This window comes from Podarcis muralis, chromosome 11 (assembly GCF_964188315.1).
Source record: "Podarcis muralis chromosome 11, rPodMur119.hap1.1, whole genome shotgun sequence".
Classification (NCBI taxonomy): domain Eukaryota; kingdom Metazoa; phylum Chordata; class Lepidosauria; order Squamata; family Lacertidae; genus Podarcis; species Podarcis muralis.
In genome coordinates this window covers 24543206-24565263 of record NC_135665.1, presented here as the reverse complement: position 1 = coordinate 24565263, position 22058 = coordinate 24543206, and the positions used below count along the sequence as shown (strand labels likewise).

The following is a 22058-nucleotide window of genomic DNA, read 5'->3' as shown; positions in this document are numbered from 1 at the left end:
TCAGAGCAGTTTACAAAGCACAGAACAGTAAAATCAAGAGAAATTTACAAGCCTACTTTAAAATATACAAAAGTTAAAATGCTAAAACAGTTTAAAATTACCTCAACTTCCTAAGCATCTGTGTGGGCTTGTATAAGCAGGGATGTTTTCAGCAGGTGCCAGCAAGAGTACAGCGAAGCTGCCTGCTTGATCTCAATAGGCAAAGAGTTCCAAAGTGTAGATGCTGCCACACTAAACGACTGAGTTCTTACAAACGCTGAACAGATATTATGTGGCATGATGTGTAGCAGTACCAATTTCGCTGATTGAAGGGGTCAAGTGGGCACATGCAGGGCAAGGTAGAGTACTACAGAGGTTACACATTCCTCCGTATTTTGCAGACATAACATGCTCTTTGTGTCAAGGAAGCTAAAGCTGATCGACGTGGTTGAGCTATCTCACTGATAATGATGTAACAAGTTTGTTTATTGCTTGCCTTTAGACTCTGTGGTTTTGAGCCGTTCTACGATGAAAGAGGAGACCAGTACATGTTCAAAAGGATCCTGAACTGTGAATATGATTTCGTTTCACCCTGGTGGGATGATGTGTCTCTAAATGCCAAGGATTTGGTATGTTCAGTTAATTCTGCCATTTACCATCAGCATAATTTTATCAGGATAATCAGCATTGTACTATACATGTGGAATCTACTTTATGTATATTCATTATAGGTTATATCCCCACAGTGTCTGTGCATGATAAGAATAGACTTCCACCAATGCAATGGCACTTCTACTTCCTAACCTTACCTCTGCAGCCCCCACGTACCGTCAAAATCTGTGGAGGGTTGGTGGACCCTATGGAACAGATTCAGAGGTGGGATCCATGGGGCTGCAGGAGACAGAAAAGCGAGGAGAAGTCTCATTGCATCAGCAGAAATCTGCTTGTGTGACATTGGATTTCACCCAGTAAAATTATAGCCTGAAAGTTTTGAATCTTGATATTGTTCAGATGCACTTTTAGCACATTACTGGCCCAGTTCATATGATGATTCAGCTGGCAACAAGCTTGGCTGACTCCTTTCCATCTCCTTTTTTGAGGGGGAGGGATAATGTGCATCAAGAGTTTCTATCCATGCATTCACTGGATGTTTCTACCCAGTGATTAGAGCATAGCTGTCAACTTTTCCCTTTTCTTGCGAGGAATCCTATTCGGAGTAAGGGAATTTCCCTTTAAAAAAGGGAAAAGTTGTCAGCTGTGGGTTAGAGTGTTGGACTAGGAGCTGGAAGACCAGGGTTCAAATCCCCTCTCAGCTACCTTGGGTGACTTTGGGCCAGTCACTGCCTCTTAGCTTAACCTACCTCATAGGGTTGCCGTGGTGTTTGAAAGATGAGCAGAAGAATATGTACACAACCTTGAGCTCCTTGGAGAAAAAAATGGGGGATATAAATGCAATAAATAATCATAAATAATATATGTACACATATATGTGCACACATATAACTCACACCAGGTTTACTCTAACGTTGCTTCTAAGCAGTTGTTTGATGCTAGAAGTGGATATTGGTTGGGTAGCAAGTTGCTAGCATATGAAATTGTGCATATATCCTTAGGCTGGAGCCTACAAGCTTTCCGAGGAATGCATTTCCCCCCTTACTTTTAAATCATCTTATTATGCAGGTTAAGAAGTTAATTGTGCTTGACCCCAAGAAACGTCTCACCACATTTAAAGCCTTACAACACCCTTGGGTCACAGGCAAGGCAGCCAATTTCGCTCACATGGATACAGCCCAAAAGAAACTCCAAGAATTCAATGCTCGACGTAAACTTAAGGTATGTTTCAGGGGGGTGGGGTGTTATTGTTTACTTTTGGATGGTTTCAAGTAACTCGCTTTGTTAACGGAAGACAGCACAAGGGCTCCTCTACGTAGCACCACACTTGCGTCTATTTTCACCGATGTGTGAACTTCAGAGAAGTGTGGCTATCTTTTGGTTTGTGTATTGCTTTGGAGAGTGAGAAGTAGGTTTGCCCTTTAAATGTACAGTGGTACCTCGGGTTACAGACGCTTCAGGTTACAGACACTTCAGGTTACAGACTCTGCTAACCCAGAAATAGTACCTCAGGTTAAGAACTTTGCTTCAGGATGAGAACAGAAATTGTGCAGTGGCGGTGCGGCGGCAGTGGGAGGCCCCATTAGCTAAAGTGGTGCTTCAGGTTAAGAACAGTTTCAGGTTAAGAACGGACCTCCAGAACAAATTAAGTTTTTAACCCGAGGTACCACTATAAAAAAGGGACGCGGGTGGCGCTGTGGGTTAAACCACAGAACCTAGGACTTGCCAATCAGAAGGTCAGCGGTTCGAATCCCCGCAAAGGGGTGATCTCCCGTTGCTCTGTTCCTGTTCCTGCCAACCTAGCAGTTCGAAAGCATGAAGTGCAAGTAGATAAATAGGTACTGCTCCGGCAGGAAGGCAAACGGCGTTTCCGTGCGCTGCTCTGGTTCACCAGAAGCGGCTTAGTCATGCTGGCCACATGACCGGCTATATGCCGGCTCCCTCGGCCAATAAAGCGAGATGAGTGCCGCAACCCCAGAGTCGGTCATGACTGGACCTAATGGTCAGGGGACACTTTACCTTTATCTTTACCACTATAAAGTGGTATTTCTCCCCCATCCCTCATAGTGACACACTTAGAAAAAGGTAAGGAGGGGCTGCTCTAAAGAATACCTAAAAAGGTGGAAATGTGTGGAAAAAACATGCTCATTCCCTTAAAACCTACTCTATATGTGCACAACTGCATATCACCCAGTCTTAGCAGAAACAGGCTGGTGTCTCGGTAACTTTGGCTTTCAGCAAAATATTCTCCTTCATTAGACCATGCTGGGACGCGGGTGGCGCTGTGGGTTAAAGCCTCAGCGCCTAGGACTTGCCGATCGAAAGGTCGGCGGTTCGAATCCCCGCGGCGGGGTGCGCTCCTGTCGCTCGGTCCCAGCACCTGCCAACCTAGCAGTTCGAAAGCACCCCCAGGTGCAAGTAGATAAATAGGGACCGCTTACTAGCGGGAAGGTAAACGGCGTTCTGTGTGCTGCGCTGGCTCGCCAGATGCAGCTTGTCACGCTGGCCACGTGACCCGGAAGTGTCTGCGGACAGCGCTGGCCCCCGGCCTATAGAGTGAGATGGGCGCACAACCCTAGAGTCTGTCAAGACTGGCCCGTATGGGCAGGGGTACCTTTACCTTTACCTTTTTAGACCATGCTGATTTGTTCAGTTTGGAGACACATTCTGTCTGAACCCCTGCAAGTCTAAATAGAGTTAATTCATACATTATGTAGGAGAGAATCTACTGGGAAGTGATTATAGTCTTGCCTGGGTTGGTACACAGTGGAGACAGATGGGATCGGTGCCACGAAACTGCAGCATAGGTGCCAAGAAATCTAACCACTCTTGTTTGTTTTTATTGAAACCCAGGCTGCAGTGAAAGCTGTTGTTGCATCAACTCGTCTTGGGAGTGCAAGCTGCCACAGCACCCACGACAGCAATAAGCCCAGCCAAAGGCAATCTCTGCGCCCAGAAAGAGAGGACAGCGTGGAAGGAAAAGAAGAAGTAGTAGTAGCAGAAGAAGAAGAAGCAAACTTCACTGAATCTCATGAAGAGGACGCTCACGAAGAAGCAACTGAAGGAGAGTCTTAAATCTTGGGGTATCTTATTCCAGCCAAGTTCTGTCATTCCGTGCACCAGCCAAGATACCATTCAGAAACAAATTACAAGCATGGCTACTCTGAGTGGCTTTGCCTTGGGATGGAAAATGCTCTAGCTGGTGACCTGAACTTCAAAATGCATGTGACTGCTTCTGAAAAAAAATAAATAGTTCACAGTCTTTTAATGGCATGCCATGGATAAAGTGATATTTACAGTAATACCAACGAATGAAGAGGAGAGCAGGGAACACTCCTTATTACCAACATGTATATCTCATGTAGAGTGTTTATAGATAACCTCTGAAGTGAATGATGATTATGGCTTATTATACAAGATTTTCTAGAGATCTTGACATTTCTTCAATCTGCTTCTTTTCAAACTCATAATCACCCAGTAGATCAATAGGCGCTAAGACCCGCCAAGTGTTTTTTAAATGGCATATGAAATATTTTGCATTCATCTGTGATAATTTACAAACTGTTTACAATTGAGAACTTAAATATTTATATGCAAAAAAAACATTCCACTGATTCCTGTGAAAGATTTATTCAAATGGCTATGAAACTATGTTCCTTAAGAATGCCTTACCTCTATAAGTAACCATTTCTGTACAGTATTTTGATGATAACTAGAATATCTTCAGACTTCTGTCACATTACTATCTAGTATTACTTTTACAAAACAATGTTAAGGATAGTACTCAAACAGAGCAGGTATGTGTGCCATTGTTAAGGTACAATTGGAATTAGTCATGACTATGAAACTGTGCACCTATAAGGCTACATATACAGAGGGGGATTCTGCAATTAATGTCCTGCAAGAAGAATATTCAACAGCATGATACTTTTGCTTTAGGATACCAGTCAAGGTACTTGCCATGGGCAGCAATAGAAATGCTTGCATGATTAGAGATACATGAGAATTGTGTAGCCAGTTGTTGTTCCTTTTTGTTTGATCTGTCAGGGTAGACTTGATCGGTGTAAGTGTGCCAGTAAAGAACAGGTTAAGGTTAGGATAGGACACTGTCACTGCAAAAAAGAAAGAAAATGTTCTATTCAGGCACTTGTGTATAATAGGTGTTACAATCTTTACTCTGCCAGGTGTAACCTATGCGAGTTGAAAAATTAAGCAGAATGGATAGCATTTGTAATACATTTTGTATCACCCGAATTTCTTAACGTATAGATAAAAGCAATCCAAAGAAATTAGCATGCAACAATTAACTTTTAGTGCAATCCTATACTCAGAAGTACGTATGCCCCACAGAGTTAAGTGGAGCTTACTCACAGGTAAGTGGGTGTAGTACTGTAGTCTCTGTTGCTTTTCAGGAACACAGCTAATACCCCAATACGTTAGTTATTTCTTGCATTCTTTTTTCTTTGTCTTTGAAATAGTATTACCTTGCAGAGAAACAAGAATCAGTTAAACTACAGAAACCAAGAGGAGGCACATGTTTTGTGTCTTCTGTCCTATTGTAGTTAGAAAGGTAATTAAATAATATTTCTACAAGACTTGGTAATTTTTTTTTTAAAAAAGTTTTTATTGTTAAAATGGTTCATCATTAATACACATATACAAGCATACAAACATACATTTCATACAATCCTTAAAAGTGTTCAAACATACTTACATTCAATCCCACAAATAGTTCCTTTCCCCATCACCATCCACCACCCCTCACCCCACCTTTGTGTTTGACTTCCAATCTACTCAATTACAATTTCTTTCCACTTCTATTACTTTCTTACACACACCTTTAGCCTGATTTCATACTTCTTTATCTATTACACATTGTCATCCATCTTATTTGATATTTCAATATTTGAAACGGAACTTGTTTATTCTAATAGTTTATCAGAGTTGTTTTAATTTACCAAGTCTTATTCTAGACTTGGTTTTAATTTACCAAGTCTAGAATAAGACTTGGTAAATTAAAACAACTCTGATAACGACAGAACAGAATACTAAGTTATTTTTTTGCAGTGAAAGTGTCCTGTATGACTTTTGAAAGCTGCCATGATATTTTAACTCATTTATAAATGGATAAATAAGTAGATCTTACATGAAAAATATTTGTTTTGCACATGGAATCATTGTGCCCAAGCACACGAACTGATTCCCAGATGTTGTTCTTGGAAAGTGTTTGCTTGTCTGGCAAAAGGAAGAATTCGAAGTGCTTAGCTAGAAAAGCACAGCACAATCCAAAGCAGTTTGCAGGTGGGGCTAGTTCTTTTTCTTCTGTGAAGAGGAATGCTCTGGACTTGCATGGAGATTGCCCACTGCATGCAATATGAGTTGATATAGAAGAGGGCTGGCGACCCCTTTGCATGTGAAGTTCTGTGCACACATCAGAAGTGCCAGATCACAGCTTCTGGGTACAGTCAGCTGCAGAGCTGCTTGAAATGAATCAAGGGCTGCTTTCTCAGCTGCACACTGTGACTTGCATTATGTGTTCTGGGTACTGAGCCTGAAGTTGGAAGCAGGTTATTGCTGCCAGGAAAACAGGATTGTTTTTAAATCCAGCCATTCGGGAAACACAGGGTACATGCAGTGATTTCCTAGCTTCTTATACAACTGCTTCATAAATCCTTCCAGAAAACTAGTCTCCATCTCTCTCTCTCTCTCCATCCCTCTCTCTCTCTGGTAGCATATTATCAGAAGTCTGGAAGCTACTCGTGCTGTGAACCACACAAAATATATTTTTAAAAATCAGCATCTTGGTAGCAGTGAGGTCTGGGGACAATCAAAACACCTGAAGGTTCAAAATTCGGTCCAGAGCCTTCAGCTATACTTATTCTAGATACATTTGATTTGGTGTGTAAATCTGATCACGACAAGCACTGGATCAAGTATGTCAAAATGATCTGTGCTCTTGGGAAACCAAGATTCCACACTGCATCGGTGCTACCCGTTTTCTGTGCCAATGAAACTGTTAGAGCAGGGATAGTCCACATGGCACCTTTCCAATCTTGTTGGACCATGGACGCCCATCATCCCTGGCCTTGACCAGTGGTCATACTGGCTGAGCTGATGCACGTTGTAGCCCCCACATCTGAACGGCACCAGGCTGGCCACCCCTGACACAAACATCACACCCTTGCTTGTTAAGGAGGATTTATTACTGCTGCTTGTCATAGGAATAGTTCTATGGTTGTGATCTGTAATCAAATGTTTGAAAGACACCCAGAATACGAAACCCATGCAAGGTTATGGGGTATGGCTAACAGAGACGACGGTGCAGTTCTGGAGCTGTTGCTGTTCACCAGATCCGATTGCTAAATCCTTGTTTCTGCTCATTGTGTTAGAAATAATTCCCCTTCTGCAAGTCTCAGTATTAAATGCGCACACAGATGCAGATAGCTCAGTTTGTTATCGAGCATGGGACCGATAACGCCAAGGCTGCAGGTTTAATCCCTGTATGGGATAGCTGCATATTCTCGCATTGCAAGGAGTTGGAGGAGATGATCCTCAGGGTCCCTCCCAACTCTATGAGTCTCTGATCTCTGCCATGCTGGACCATATGCTCTAATAATAAGCATCAGGGCAAATTAAGGGAGTGTGTTATATCTGATTCTGTATGGGTCATGGAAATTCCAGTTTATAAGAGTCTTTCAGCTCAGTCTTACGTATACTTACTCAAAAGTAAGCTCTGCAGAATTCAGCGGGACATTCTCCCGGATCAGTGTGCATAAGGTTGCAGCCTTAAAATGCGACTTTGATTCTGTGGTTGCCTGAGGAATAGCACTACCATTTCACATAATGGTATGAAAGCAGCTTACTGTGACAGGGGAAGAAAATGAGGTGTAGACTAACATTGAATGCATGCTATTGGTAAAGTTAATTAGACACTGGTATTTTTATTATTCTGATAGGTGAGATAAGATTAGGGTCTAGTATAGCAGGTGCTATTATAAAATTATTTCACAGAATATGTTTCTCGTGAGTGCTAACTTATTTCGCCACGTCAACTGTTCCCGGTTGCAGAACAGCAACAAATCAGTCAAATGACTTAATGTAAGTTGATTTTAAGTCTCTGTTCAGCCAGGCTACACCCATGGTTAATGCATAATGTCAAGGCTAATAATAGGAGATGAAGGGGACCTGCAATTAAATGTTGCAGTGTGGCTTGCTCCTGCTCAAGTTTCCAGCCACTTCATTGTATCCCCCCTTCCCACCTGGTTTCCCATTTTTTCTCTAACAGCCAGAGAGCATCCCATGCTTACTGAGCAAACTCAGCCCTCCATGGGCTTGGGGGGATTTTTTTGCCCTAAATATTTTTGTACTCCTGCAGACCTTGAGGACATAGGGTTCCCTCAAGCAGAGCAACTGATCCTGCTGCTCCTACTGCTGCGTTTTCATGTGAGTAGCTGTACATAATTTCCACTGCTCAGTCACTGTGGTGTCTCTTTATCAGTAGAGAACCTGGCAGAAAGGATTTCAGGGGTCAGCATGCATCATGACCATTGAGAACAGCAGGTAAAGAGACTGCACAGACTTGGAAGCAGATTAGGAGTGCCTAAGGTTGACTCTTACAACGGGGATCAAGGAATATGGCAGAAACCCAACCATGACCATGTATCTGTAGCCCATTTGCCGTTGAATAATCCCAAGTGTGCAATATGGAATACATGTCTAGTATAAGAGAACTAGGTTGTTAATAACCAATTGGTAATGCAAGTAGGACATTATTAGTATGTCTGAAAAGCATGGATATGGAAGGTCTCGATTACACCATGAAACTTTCAAAAACAGTTTGCAATGCACTTCAGGATTCTCGTTGCAAAAATTGAATGGCTTGCTGCACAGCTGCGATCCCTTGCACAACCATGAAGTAGTTTATGGATTCTCATCTAATATTGGCTCGTATTGGAGAAGCCTGGCCCTGTTAGTGTAGTAGCTAAGTGAAGAGAGGTTGCCTCAAACTCCCTAGGTGGTCTTTGGCACCCTTGGCATCTCTGAACCTCAACTTTCCAGCACCATGTGCAATATAGGCTCATGATATAGGCCTACCTTACAGGACTGTTGTAAAAGTTACTGTGCTAATTATATATCAGTGTATAGAAAGCAGTCTATAAATGCTAATATTACTTCTGACTTAAGAAGGAAGAGGAATTCTCTCCTGCTCAGGATTTTGGTGGGCACAATATTGGGATGTGTACTTCTAGGCTCTTAAAAGGAGACACCGTCCAACACAACCCTATGCATGTCTCCTTAGAAGTAAGCACACTGTTAATAGAACTGATGCAAAGGTATATAGAAATTGCAGCCTTAAACCTATAAAATGAATGAGATTAAGCACACTTAACTGTGTTAGATTGTGGCCTAAGGCACTTGACTTAAGTATAAAAACCTTCCTTTCCTCCCATTAATGAAATATGTGCACTTTTTGTGGGACTATCACCTAGGACCACTTTCAGGTAAAGCATTGAATGATTATGGTTAACCCAAGATATGTTGCACAAAAGTAGCACTAGCAAAGGACCCTTAGAGTTGGTTTGGGCAACACTTGTGTATGTGTGATTGCTATGTATGCATTCCCTGTACTGTATATTTTCCCCACCTTTGTTATATTTGCTCCAAACATCTAGCACATTTTTTGTTGCTTAGTGTATCAAAAAAACAAACAAAACCATTTGCAATGTTACTAAAGAACAAGAAATAGTTGTGTGTGGAAATGCCTGAAAACTATAACCAAGAATCTGATGGATCAAGCTTGCAAAACCTTTCTATCACATGATAAAGTCAGTACTGTTGAAGTCTCAGAATTAGGCATGTTTGCAGCTTTAATAAGTGCAACTCACCTAGCCTTTTGTATGCCCATATGGAAACGAATTATCTGGAGAATGAAGAGAATGCACTTTGATGCTGAAAAGTTTAAGAAGTACTTTGCATGTACCATAAAAATAAACACATATGTCTAGAGAAGTCTGTTTGTCATTCTGTGATATCAGAGTTTTATATAGAGACCATGGGCAGGGGGGGCAGGTACTTAGAACACCATATATTTGTGGAAATGGAAAATGCAGTGACAACCCAAGAGTCAGCCTCAATTTTGTGCCTTTCAGAGTTTCTGATTTGGATGGGTGATGCTCGAGTGACAGAGCACTGGATAGGATCTGGAAGAATTTCCAGCTGTCCGAGTGTGTCCAGGTTCTGTGCTTTATGTTACGTTTACATTAGATGAGCTGACAGGAAAGACATCTGTGCAGGACCCCAAGATCTGCCTAGTAACTCCTGAAATCCAACACCAGCTTTCAAGCTGGTGCCTTATGATACGATGGCTCACAATAGGCACATGTGAACTTGTGGTTAGGAAGGAAAACTCAAAAATATGCTCATGGGCTTTTGCACTTAGTTGTCACAATAAAAATACACCAAGTGCTGAAAGTCCACAGCCCCAACAAGATCTTTCCTCCAGATCACCCACACCTGCCACAAAGATGCTATGGGGTGTCAGGCATGGGGCAGGTAGAGAGATGCAGCTGCTAGTGCCCAACTGGTAATCTTAAGGTGCGCTCCTGATAGGCAAGCCTTTCCAGTCAATGAACTAACAGCTGATAAGTGCTGGCGTTGAGGCTGCTGGGATTGGCTGCAGGGCTTGAAGTCAGCGCCAAGCAGCTGATTGGCAGCAAGCGCAAGCCCTGTTTGGGTCACCTGATGTCCTAGTGACATCAGGCAATTGACAGGTGGGTGGGACTAGCTGGCCAGAACCAGTTCCCCTAGGCACATGCTTTGCTTTAACCCCAGCTAAAAGGCTGGGAAAGCTGTTTGCCCAAGACATTGGAGACTCAGTGCTGGCTGAAGCAGACAATGCTGGACTAGGCAGACTAATAATAATAATAATTTATTTCTACCCCACCCATCTGGCTGGGTTTCCCCAGGTACTCTGTAAAAAGCAGATTTGTGTGACTGGCAACGTCATTTTTTTTTTTTTTTTTTTTTAAAAAAACCACCACCAGTATTTTGAACTGAATACTTTAATATACATCTGAAGCATCTTATATAAATAATCTCTCACCAGTTATAATACAGAACTGCAGCACAATTCCTATATATTCTTCCAGCACTAGCACCATCTCAATGGCTAGCAGCCATTTCAGTAGAACTGTGGGTCACTTGTACCAGCAAGTGAATTTAAAAACATCTGTTTAAATAATTGAAGCATATTAACAATTTAAAAAAATAAACATCATCGTGAAGCTTTAAGAAGATTATGCTCTACCAAAGTCTCAAATGAATTCTTTCCTGGTAAGTTAACATAAGAGCAATCTTAAGAAAACGATGTCCTGGAGTATAGGCCTTAAATATTATTAAACTGTTTTTATGGGAAATCTTGATTCAATTCTTAGGTGCACCCAGTCAAAGTTAAGCACTGTTAAGTCCCTCCAATCTCCTATTGAAGGATAATACATTTTACAGAAGTTACTAATTGAAACTTGTCACCATGTACTAGTAATAATCAGAGCAGTTTTGCAAATAGCCACACGCTTTACTATTTTGTTATCAGTAACAACTACTGCTAACTTTTTGGCTAAAATGGGCGGTATGCAAGTAAGTTTTATACAGAGTAGGTTCATTAATTTCAGTGGGTCTACTCTGAGTAAGACTCAGCTGCATGCCACCCCAAATAACCAATGACAAAATTACTCTATAAAGCAGTAAAGTATGGAAACAGGAGCACAGAATTCTCTACAGTGCATCAAGCTTTATAGTTTAAAGATAAAAGATTCTGAACCATCTTTTAGATCAGGATTAGCAAGCAACATAAAGTACATGAAAGCATTAGTATTTCGCATTCATACATTTAGCCCTTGAAAAGAAAAGATGCCAGTGTATTGCTATTCCCACTCTTACAGGCCTCCGCCTTCAATGTTTACTCAGAAGCAAGTCCTACTGTGCTCAGTGAGGCTTCTCCCTAGTAATAACATTTAGTAAAGCAGTCTTAGTAAATAAAGGGGTTGCTGGATGGCAGAGCTTTCCTACAATTGCCTAGTTTCCTTTAGGGGTGAAATTAGCTAGAGCAGAACATGTTTTCACCCTTCCCTTTGTGAAAATGAACATCTTCCATGGGGGTGCTACAAATGTGAGCACTGTGATTTGCATACTTTGGAGCTACAACCATTCTGGAAATTATGTTGTGTAGGCCAGCCCACAGACTGTATTCCTGCAGGGAAGAGATCCTTTCCCTCAACTTGCGAGAACACTCTGATTTAGAGTTCTGTCCAGAATGTGGCGGTGCGAGTGCCATGGGCTTCTGTGTCCACGGCTTGGCTAAGAAGCAACGATGTGCCGAAGGCTTGCCAAGTGAGTTTCATTGAGCTCAGTGGATCTTACTTCAGAGTAAACATGCTTTCAGTTCTTCTGTGCAAATGGGACTACCAGCACCTATAAGGAAAATACTACAGGCCTTCATGCAGGAAGCTTCCAACCTATCCTAAGGTTTTGAGAATCGACTATGAGGTGCAGAATATGATTGCAAGAAACACACAGAGCTTGAGGTCAGCGCAGATTATGCTTTCAGGGTTTTTCTGAGATCAGAATAAAAGTTAGTCAGAGTACTGGCCATAGCCGTGTCCACCGCCGACTGGGGGATCATCCCACGCAAATCTGTCTGGATGAAGCCTATCAATAGGCTGTGTCTAGGATTGTCCTTGAGAGGGAAACAGAACCAGCCACAGGGGTGGTTAAAACCTCGAACATAACCCGGTTTTACTTCACCATAGTCCAGGCTGACACCTGTTTTAAAATAAAACACAGTTGTGGATTGAACCTCTCAAGTAAAGGGAATGCACCTAGTTTTATTCCTGAGAAATCTTTTTAAGAATTTTATTACAGCCAGGATCCCAAGGATCCTGTGGGAGAGGTAAGCTTCCTTCTAACAACCCCAAACTCCATACTCAGGGGATCTAGAGTTTCAGCAGTTTGCTGACAAACCTGGAGAAGATATATGCAGATTTTTTTTTGAAAAAAAGGGAAGTTCCAATATGTAGTCATTTGTCTTGCCCCTGTTCAAGTTGTGCTTGTAAAGCGGAGGGATTTCTGTCCAAGGCAGTACCTTATAATCATGTGGGGAACGTGTCCATTTCTTGGAACAAGAAATGGTGGGGTCTAGAAGAAGCTACCCAAACCAACCTTCCCCCATCCAGAGAGGGGCAGGATTTGGGGACAAAGTTACCCAAGAACGCCTTTTTAAGTCAATGTGCAATATTTACAATATTCTAAATCTGGTCTGAACATGGTAATCTCCCAAGCAAAATCTAGGTCTGGTTCTTTGCTCCCCAAAACAGTTACATAGAAGAGAGAACTAGGTTTGGGAGGTTGTGGACAGTGGCGGAGCTTCATGCTCTGGCACTGGGGGGCGGAGAGCAGGCGGGGGCAGGGCTGGCGCGCATCCTAGGGGTGTGGCGCCCAACATGGGCGGAGGGGGGGCGCAGCCACGATAGCACCCCACTGGGATCGCGGTGCCACGGGCGGTGCGCTCCCCCCGCACTCCTCTTCCTCTGCCAGTGTTTGTGGACTCTCCTTCCTTGGAGCTTTTTCAGCAGAGGTTGGATGGCCATCCGTCATGGATGCTTCAGCTGAGATTCCTGAATTGCAGGGGGTTGGACTTGATGACCCTTGGGATCTCTTCCAACTCCACGATTCTATGATTTCAGGGCAAGCCAAGCGCCGCCTGCTCAAATTCCGCATTTTAGGCAGTCAGGAATGGCCTAGAGTTCACGTTCAACCTGTCAATCCTCATCTCAGGCCAAGTGCAGCTGACTCACCAGAAAATGCAAGTTAGCAATCGTATTCATTCTACTTTCCTTTGCACTAAGTGACTTTTGTATAGTACTTTCGATCTGCCAAGTGACAGACAGGATGTCCTTCTTCGTGGCGCTAGTTTATTTCTAATTTTAGCTTTGAGGAAGTGGGTGTCAAACCAATAATTTGTTGCAAACAGCAGCACAAACGTACACAGATTTGATTTCTACAGGTTTCGGTGTGCTTTAGACAGCAAGATTAGAAGATAGAAGAGGTTTAATTAGAATTACCGCATGACAGAATCCCGTCTTCGTAGTCTGCTGTGCAGGAGAAGTCAACAAACTCTCTGGGAGAAATGATGTTCCACAACTGGCCAGCTGTGGTGTACCGCATAATACAACAGTTCTGCAATGCAATTACAAAATGCCCGTTTAGGTAGTATTCATTTGTAGAAACTTAGTGTTTATAGCTATGCCAAGCAATATGGAGACTGTGTTGAAGGGTCAAACTAGATGAGACCAGAAATAAATCATAAAATTTCCATCTTTTTAAGCTCTCCAGCAGCAGTTCCACTCCCTACTCCAATTTGGATCAGGCCTGTGACTTTGGGGGTTGTGGTTAGAGGGCTGTCCCTTGAATGTGAAGAGATACAGCTGCCATCTCTTGATATGACTCAGGACTCTATGTAGCTGAATTTTTTTAAGTTTAAAGAGACAAAAGACTTACCCAGTGTACCCTGAGGTCTCCCACCTTAAAAAAATCCATCTACAGGCCTAATATGGATTTAATTGACTGCCTGACTCAAATAATGAACTATACAGATATCTCTTACTTGAAGAAACAATCAGGTTTTCCTATAAGTGCTCCTGATTATTCCAACACGCTGAGATGAATCATCAGTCTTATCTTAAATAATAAACATCTTTAAGAAAGCTAGGAACAGATTCTTAATAGGAGTTAAATTCACTAGAAACAGTAAGCTTAAAGCTACACACATCAGAATGAAAGGTGCCTGGCAAAATGTAAATAGCCAGAACTGGTGTAGAATCTACAGGCTTTTTTAAAAAAAAAGGTGTTTGCCTGTGTTTCAGGATTCATTAAGATGCTGTGCTGAAACCAGGACAGTTCTGCTGAAGGTCACTTCTTGGCCAAGAAAAGAGACTTTAGACATCAAAAGAAAATAGGCTTTAAATTAAAAATTGAGAGCACGATGCAGCCAAATGTTAAGAGTTTAAATATATCACAATGGGATTAACTTTCCCACTGAAGCCAATGGGATTTAAAACTGTTTCTGCATAGTTCAAATTTAGTTGGAAGTTATATCGGAATTAATGCTCAAAACAGCTTGGATATTTGTACCTCCTAGTTTTCAGCTACTCAAAATGAGGCACTTTCTTGAAAACTGCAAAAGCTATTTTGTTCACTTCGGATTTTTTATACATCACAGGTTCTACCACTGCCAACAAGAAGGTTAAAGTGTCACTCAAAGCACAATGTATGAAGTGTGGATATATGCAAGTAGAGAAGCTCCCTTCTTGCTGACTGTAAAACTTTAACTTGCATTGTAACTGCTGTGCCAAATGAAAAGCATGCAAGTAGAACTTCTGGTTGTGTGATCAATGGGTGACGCATTACCTCTTCAAACTCATCAACAATATCCATCGAGGTCATCAGACTATCCCAGTAGAGTCGATAGGGTCCAGGGCGTATGTGATCTACTATTCTGTTGGCAACATCCTCCACAATCCCTTGTGCTTTGTAGCTACAGAATCAGATTTAATACAATGATGCTTAGAAAATGTCAAAGCGCCTAGCAACTTTCCACCAGTTTAAAGTAACTATATATGGGTCATGCACGTGCCAATATCTCTTTTAATTTCCATCAGGATCTAGGGGTCTTAGGAATGTTAAATTTCATCCATTATGCCTCAGATTACGCAATCCTCTTGTGCCAAAGCAAAAAGTTATTTTCTATGAACTTTGAGGGTGGGGATGGAGGCACACCATGTTGGATTTCATTCAGTCAGTCTGAGGCGGAGGAAAGAGGAGGTCTGCCAAAGGTTTTTTAATGAGGACTCCCTAAAAGGAAAGCTACAACAGGACCTACTCAGCCTCAGAGAACAGCAAGAACTGTCTACAAATGAAATAACCATTTTTACAACAAACAAAATGCAACTGAGAGGAGGATGCTTAGCACCAGAGGCAATATGTACACAAATGCATAGGTGATGGTTTCACGTTTATACCAATAAATAGAGCGTCCAATAGAGCGAAAAATACGGTATTCCACAAAGCACTCAAAGCCGCTCCCACCCACTACGCACTTTATGCTTTTATGTCCGTGGTAGATGCAGAGAACCTATCCTGAAATGAAGTATGATACAGCAACGATGGCTGGAGGGCACAATGCATTGGGGAGCGGCCTACTTCTGCTCTAATACGGCCAGATTCTTCCTCTCATAAACAGCCCCCTCCCTTTCTACTGGAAATTATATTTATGAAAGAATTCATCTCCTCTGTAAGTTAACTTACAGGTATCCATTGAATTCTTCAGATGGCTTACGCCAAACTGTCGTATCTTTCTGCAGAAAAAAAAAGAAGATCACAATATTTGTACTTTATTAAAAATGACTCAATCACTTCACACCTCTGAATGTACAAATATGACAGAATCGAGAAGTACACAGACCACCGAGGGAACTTTATAAATATAGCGCATCTTTTACCAACCTGTTCATCAGTACACACATTTTAATTCAACTGTAGTTTTTAAATATATATATATATATATATATGCATGCAATAAATTGTCATGTAAATTCTTCTGGTGAATGAGGAGAGAAACCAACACCCAAATATAGCATTAAATCAATATATGTGAGAACACATCCTCTATGAACTACGGCCATTCATATCATCCCATGCCTCTTTAAAAAAATGTTTCAAAAGAAAAACCTCTGAGAACTAAACTTGACAAATCACACATCAAAAAGTCTTCCTATCACAACATCAAATTTTAACTGGGTTGCCTTGGCATTGTGTAGGCATCACAACTGACACAATTGCTTAGGATTGAAGATTTTAAGTTAAATTTGTGTTAATCTGATAGTATAAAAAACTGATTTAGTGCCAATCCAGATATGATGAGCTTTGATGAGTATCACTATAGCCTTGGGGGGAAGTATATTATGCTTGTGCCAGCATTTGCACATGCAGTTAAGTAATGAGACAGCACTATCAGATGGAAAGAAGAACAGGCTTTCCCTAAACTATACACAGTAAATAAACACATGAGGGAAAAGGGGGACAGGTTGCCATGTCCCACCTGCTTTAGTGAACCAGCACTACATACTTCCAAAAGTTTTGAGAGCCAAAGTCTGAAGCAGGGAGCCTCTTCTACTGATGGAGGTTCATGGGTGTAGCCAGGGGGGGGCAGTTGCCCCCTCCAAATCAATAAAAATTGATAAAAACACATAGATAACTGAGGTTCTGTCTCCCCGCAACAAAAGGACTGCCCTCCCACCAACCAAAATCCTGGCTACGCCCATGTGGAGGATCCCTGTGTGACCTCTAGCTTGTGGAAAGGTAGAAAAAAAGAGGAAAGTGACCTTAATCTCCTTGTGTGATTTTCATCACTCAAAGAAACAAAACACCAAATCAAGGCTCTGAAATCTACCCACTCAAATGTACGGTACTTCACATATCATCGCACCATATAAAGGTAAAGGTACCCCTGCCCGTATGGGCCAGTCTTGCCAGACTCTAGGGTTGTGCGCTCATCTCACTCAGGAGGCCGAGGGCCAGCGCTGTCCAGAGACACTTCCGGGTCACGTGGCCAGCGTGACAAAGCTGCATCTGGCGAGCCAGCGCAGCACACGGAAACGCTGTTTACCTTCCCGCCAGTAAGTGGTCCCTATTTATCTACTTGCACCTGGGGGTGCTTTCGAACTGCTAGGTTGGCAGGCGCTGGGACCGAGCAATGGGAGCGCACCCCGCCGCGGGGATTCGAACCGCCGACCTTTCGATCAGCAAGCCCTAGGCGCTGAGGCTTTTACCCACAGCACCACCTGCGTCCCCTCATCGCACCATATAGGCCCACCTAAAACACAAAAGTAGAGTATAAATCACCCTACTCGTTTATTAACAAAAGAAAAGAATCTGGAAAGGCAACGACTTGGTAACTTACTGATTTCTTAGTAAGTCTCCATTCATCATCTTCAACATTGTAGTACCGGATGACCTCATTTTTTAGCTTTGTAGCCACAGAAACTACATCAGGAAAGTCTGCCATTCTCTTCTGTCTTCTGCAGAAAATCAGGATGTGAAAAAACAAAAGGCAGTGATTTACTGTTCCTTCTCAGTTTCCTGTTTGGCGTTAACACTATAATAATCATACAAGTCTCAATTTCTCTCTAAATTGCACAGCTGCATGATTCAGGATCATCTGGAGTAAGCAGCAAGTGTTTTTCTCAACAAAGCAGAAGCAATATATTATTGCAGTGCCCAACAATTAAAATGCACACATTCCAAGATCTAAACAAGTATGTTGCAAGTACTGCCAATCTCCTTCTTGGAAGAAGCTCTGAATACCAAACAATCTTAACAAGTGAGAAAGTGACCTTTGAAAGGCTGTGGTGGTTAAGGATCACACGGGTTGAACATGGAGCTTGGGACTCTGGTGCTAAGATTTCTAGAGTATACGCATAGCTGTCAACCGTCCCTTATTTGGCGGGAAACTCCCTTATCCCAGCGCCGTGTCCCGCTGCTGTCCCATATTGATGATGTCCCTTAAATTTCCTGGGTTTCAAAGGAAGCAGCTCCTCTCCCTCCCTGCTGGCCAGGGAGGAGGGAGGCTCCAACTGTGTTGCTTGACTGCGTTGCTCACCCAATAAGGAGTCTAAGAACGACTGGGGGGTGGAGCTTGCATGCCTTGTGCCAATCAAATCGGCCGCGTTGCCTGGGGACTCACTTTTGCTCAGGGCTTCCCAGCAGAGAGGTGACGGTGGTTTTCCTTGCTGCTTCCCCTTTGCCGGGTTGCTGCACTGTGGGAACCACCGGTTGAGGCTTGTTTGGCTGCTGGCTGGGCTTTCTGCCTTTGGCTCGGAGGGGCTCAGAAGTTGAACATACCTGTGCCCGGAAAATCCCTTATTTTGGCTGCTGATCCCTTATTTTCAAATCTGTAAGTTGACAGCTATGAGTATATGCTTAAACTGCTCCATGGCTCCAGGTTGGCATGAGCCTCTGTGACATCAGGGAAGGTAAGCAAATGGCATTCAGAGGGGCTGTGTGGCTCATGCCAGCACAGGCCACCTACAAGATCAGATATTAGTGCCAAAAACACAAAGAAGCTCAAGAGAAGACTATGAAAAGCGGCACAGGAGGACTGGCAAATGAGAGAGTCAGTTGGACAAAAACAGAACCTAACATTACCCCACAGATGTCTCCATTAACATAACAACCTGTTAAAATGGAGACTGAAGTGTCTCCTATTATACCATCGAGTAAAACTGCTTCACATACAATTATTCCAGTGATGGGTTTCACTTCTGTGTGTACAACCACTATCTATATGTCACACTCATGATAAGCACCCATCTGTTTCGCCATGTGCATGCTCATCATATATGACTGCACACATTTTCCTACATGGAATTTATTTCTCTGCAGGAAACCACCGTGGGTGAAGGGGTTGTTACTTTCACAACAAGTGGCAGATTGCTTAAATTAAACGCTTGTTCTCAAAAGAGAAATGAAACCTTCACTGAAAGGCAAAGCAGTACAAATATAGACTGAATATTTTAAAAGTACAGTGGTACCTCAGGTTACATACGCTTCAGGTTACAGACTCCGCTAACCCAGAAATAGTACCTCGGGTTAAGAACTTTGCTTCAGGATGAGAACAGAAATCATGCAGCAGTGGGAGCTTCAGGTGGTGCTTCAGGTTAAGAACAGTTTCAGGTTAAGAACAGGCCTCAAGAACGAATTAAGCTCTTAACCTGAGGTACCACTGTATACATTTTTAAGGATGGCCATTAAGATGCCATTTTCAGTTTCAATAAGTGCATGCATTAAAATATTGTTTTTATAATATCTGATGCCTGATTAACTGAGAGGCACATTTGTAGTTGATTGAACCTTTAAAATAAAATAAACTAGCATGCCAAAAGCATCTGGAGCGCCACAGGTTTCCTATCCCAGCTCTAATGACTCATCCAGCTGGTGACTTCTAGTAGCCAGGATTTATGTTCCAGGGGGCAGAACCCAGCTATCTGCAATGCAATTGGTTGGTTAGTTAGTTATTTTTTATTTATTTGCTTGATTGGGGAAGGGGCAGCTGCCTCCCCCCTCCCTTTGGCTAAACTATGGCAGGTGACCAACAGGGCCAAAGAGGCATTTATGCACAATGTGTAGCTGCTAAAAAACAAGTCCGAATGTTTATTATTTAGAAGCACCTGTGACCTACTTTTATACGACTATGCAAATGGGTCTTAATTAAATGTGCTGTTTGTTCCCATCCCATTATCTCTCTCACAGATAGATAATAAGGTGCTTGGCCAACCATAACAGCCGAGGCTTCTGTGCCAGCTCTCTAACAGACATCTACTTACGAAAGCAGGTGCCGCACTCAGAGCAAGGAGCTGAAACCATTTGCTCCTGCCCTGCCTCTCCTTGGCAAGTGGATTAAAAACCCACAATTATCCTTTTAATCCAGAATAATGAGTAATGCCCCACATTCTTCTACTCCAGAATAAAAAGTAAGGCGGCATATCCTTTCACTCCAGAATAACCTGAATGCCACTGTGATGATATGTATGTGTCAGCCAAGATCTGCAGAGTAAGGTAAAGGTAAAGGTACCCCTGCCCGTACGGGCCAGTCGTGTCCGACTCTGGGGTTGCGCGCCCATCTCACTTAAGAGGCCGGGGGCCAGCGCTGTCCGGAGACACTTCCAGGTCACGTGGCCAGCGTGATGAAGCTGCTCTGGCGAGCCAGCACCAGCGCAGCGCACGGAAACGCCGTTTACCTTCCCGCTATAAAGCGGTACCTATTTATTTACTTGCACTTAGGCGTGCTTTCGAACTGCTAGGTGGGCAGGAGCTGGGACCGAAAGATGGGAGCTCACCCCGCCGACCATGCGATCGGCAAGTCCTAGGCACTGAGGTTTTACCCACAGCGCCACCCGCGTCCCGCAGAGACCCGGGTTCAAATCCCTACACCTCCATCTATAATCGCTGGGCCAGTCACTGTCTATCAACTTCACACCAGATATTCTCCTCCTGAGGATATAACGGGGGGGTGGGGAGGAGCACATACGCCACCAGTGAGCTCGTTGGAGGCAGGCTGAGATATAAATGCAGTAGGATAACAATGAATTCGATACATAAAACAAACATGCTGCCTGTCCTCGGGTTCATTGGGGGGGGGGGATTTCAATCGGCCCACTGCTTTCAAATCTGAACATCCAATGTTATAGGTTTGCGCGGGGGGGGGGGGGGCTGTTTTCTTCGCGTTCCCCGTTTCCACAAGCCCGGGCTCGTTTCCACACGTGAGGCTCAGAATGCGGGCACGTGAAAACGTAACGTGTGAAAACGGCACACTTTTTCGGGTACCGAGAATTAGCCGCCCGTGGGCGAAGCGAGAGATGCTCACGGGCGAGAGGCTCACGCGCGGAAAGTCAGGGATGCATCTCCACGGGTGACCCAAGCAAGAGAGCATCTCTCGGTGCGTCCGGCCCGCTTCCCCGGGCGGGCAAAAAGGCCGCGTACGCTTACCAGGATCCCGGGCTGCGAGGAGCGACGGTTCGGCGCCACGTCGAAGATCCCCCGGACTCCGGCCACGCGCGACCCGCTCCTTCTTCCCCCAGCTCTGCTTCTGTTCCTTCTGCTGCGCTCACCCGGTCCAGCAGCTCATGCCGTTGGGCCAATCAGAGCTCAGCCGGCATCCCCGTCGCAGCCAATCGCAGCGCGCCCGTCTTTTCTCACCTCTCCTCCCCCCGCCCACCGTTTCGCCTCCCAACCCGCCGTCGGTATCGATCTCCCTATGCAAAATTCATAGCCCTTAAACCACGCCCCCAACTGTCCGCCCCTCTCTCTCTTCCCAAAACGGATGACAGGCGGACCGTGCTCATTGGGCACATGGCTGGAGGGAGGCGGGGTGAAGCGCGGGGATTGGCTGATGTGCATGTGGAGTGACAAAACGGCGGGGGCGCAGAGGGAGAGAGAGATCAGCAAAGAGAATTTTGCTGCGCCTGAGAGAGGCTTTTGTCACGTTTGTTGTGGCAGGAACTTTTCTGGACTGGTGCAAAAACAGCACCTGGAGGATTGTGCGGTCCAAGAAAGCTGCCTTGTTGTGGCATAATAATAAGTTGGTTGGTCTTAATGGTGCCACCAGATTCTTTGATGTTTTGGTTGCAACAGACTAACAGGACCCATCCCAGTCTTAGGAGTGTGAATGTAAAAGTGGAATGACAGGAGTGACAGGAAAGAATTAAGAGGGTGGAAGGCTTTCCAGAAAACGTCTGGCCATTTGACATATAGGAATACTAAACACTCAAGCACTTAATATAATACGTTCTGCTATGATGTAATCACATATTTCATACCCTCCAACATTTTTCCAATGAAAATAGGGATTTCCTATT

At 43.6% G+C, this 22058-nt stretch overlaps 2 protein-coding genes across 4 annotated transcripts in view; one reads left to right on the top strand and one right to left on the bottom strand.

Annotated features, from left to right (window-relative positions):
- CAMK4 (calcium/calmodulin dependent protein kinase IV) overlaps positions 1 to 9600 on the top strand; it is an 83613-nt gene extending 74013 nt beyond the window's left edge. For both annotated transcript variants that reach the window (XM_028747882.2, XM_028747883.2), the window contains 3 exons: positions 482 to 608; positions 1660 to 1812; positions 3445 to 9600. In XM_028747882.2, coding sequence (XP_028603715.2) covers positions 482 to 608; positions 1660 to 1812; positions 3445 to 3666 — 502 coding nt within the window. In that variant the 3' untranslated portion in view covers positions 3667 to 9600. The remainder of the gene's footprint in view (positions 1 to 481; positions 609 to 1659; positions 1813 to 3444) is intronic.
- STARD4 (StAR related lipid transfer domain containing 4) lies at positions 4206 to 21336 on the bottom strand. Of its 2 annotated transcripts, none has more exons than XM_028747884.2 (6): positions 21190 to 21331; positions 17606 to 17723; positions 15952 to 16001; positions 15055 to 15181; positions 13710 to 13824; positions 4206 to 4703 (listed from the first exon to the last, which is right to left on the bottom strand). In XM_028747884.2, the coding sequence occupies exons 2-6, from the start codon at positions 17708 to 17710 to the stop codon at positions 4447 to 4449; spliced, it is 654 nt and encodes a 217-aa protein (XP_028603717.2). In that variant the 5' UTR covers positions 17711 to 17723; positions 21190 to 21331; the 3' UTR covers positions 4206 to 4446. The 2 variants fall into 2 exon arrangements, with proteins under 2 accessions (XP_028603717.2, XP_028603718.2); XM_028747885.2 differs by lacking the exon at positions 4206 to 4703 and adding an exon at positions 10635 to 12411 and having other exon boundaries at positions 21190 to 21336.
- Between the last annotated feature and the right edge of the window lie 722 nt (positions 21337 to 22058).

Excerpts from the sequence above, each read along its gene's own strand:
- STARD4 (XM_028747884.2), bottom strand. The coding sequence starts at position 17,710 with ATGGCAGACTTTCCTGATGTAGTTTCTGTGGCTACAAAGCTAAAAAAT. Across the intron at positions 15,182-15,951 it reads GAAGAATTCAATGGATACCT|CTACAAAGCACAAGGGATTG; the intron begins GTAAGTTAACTT and ends CTGATTCTGTAG. Across the intron at positions 4,704-13,709 it reads AGACGGGATTCTGTCATGCG|TGACAGTGTCCTATCCTAAC; the intron begins GTAATTCTAATT and ends TCTTTTTTGCAG.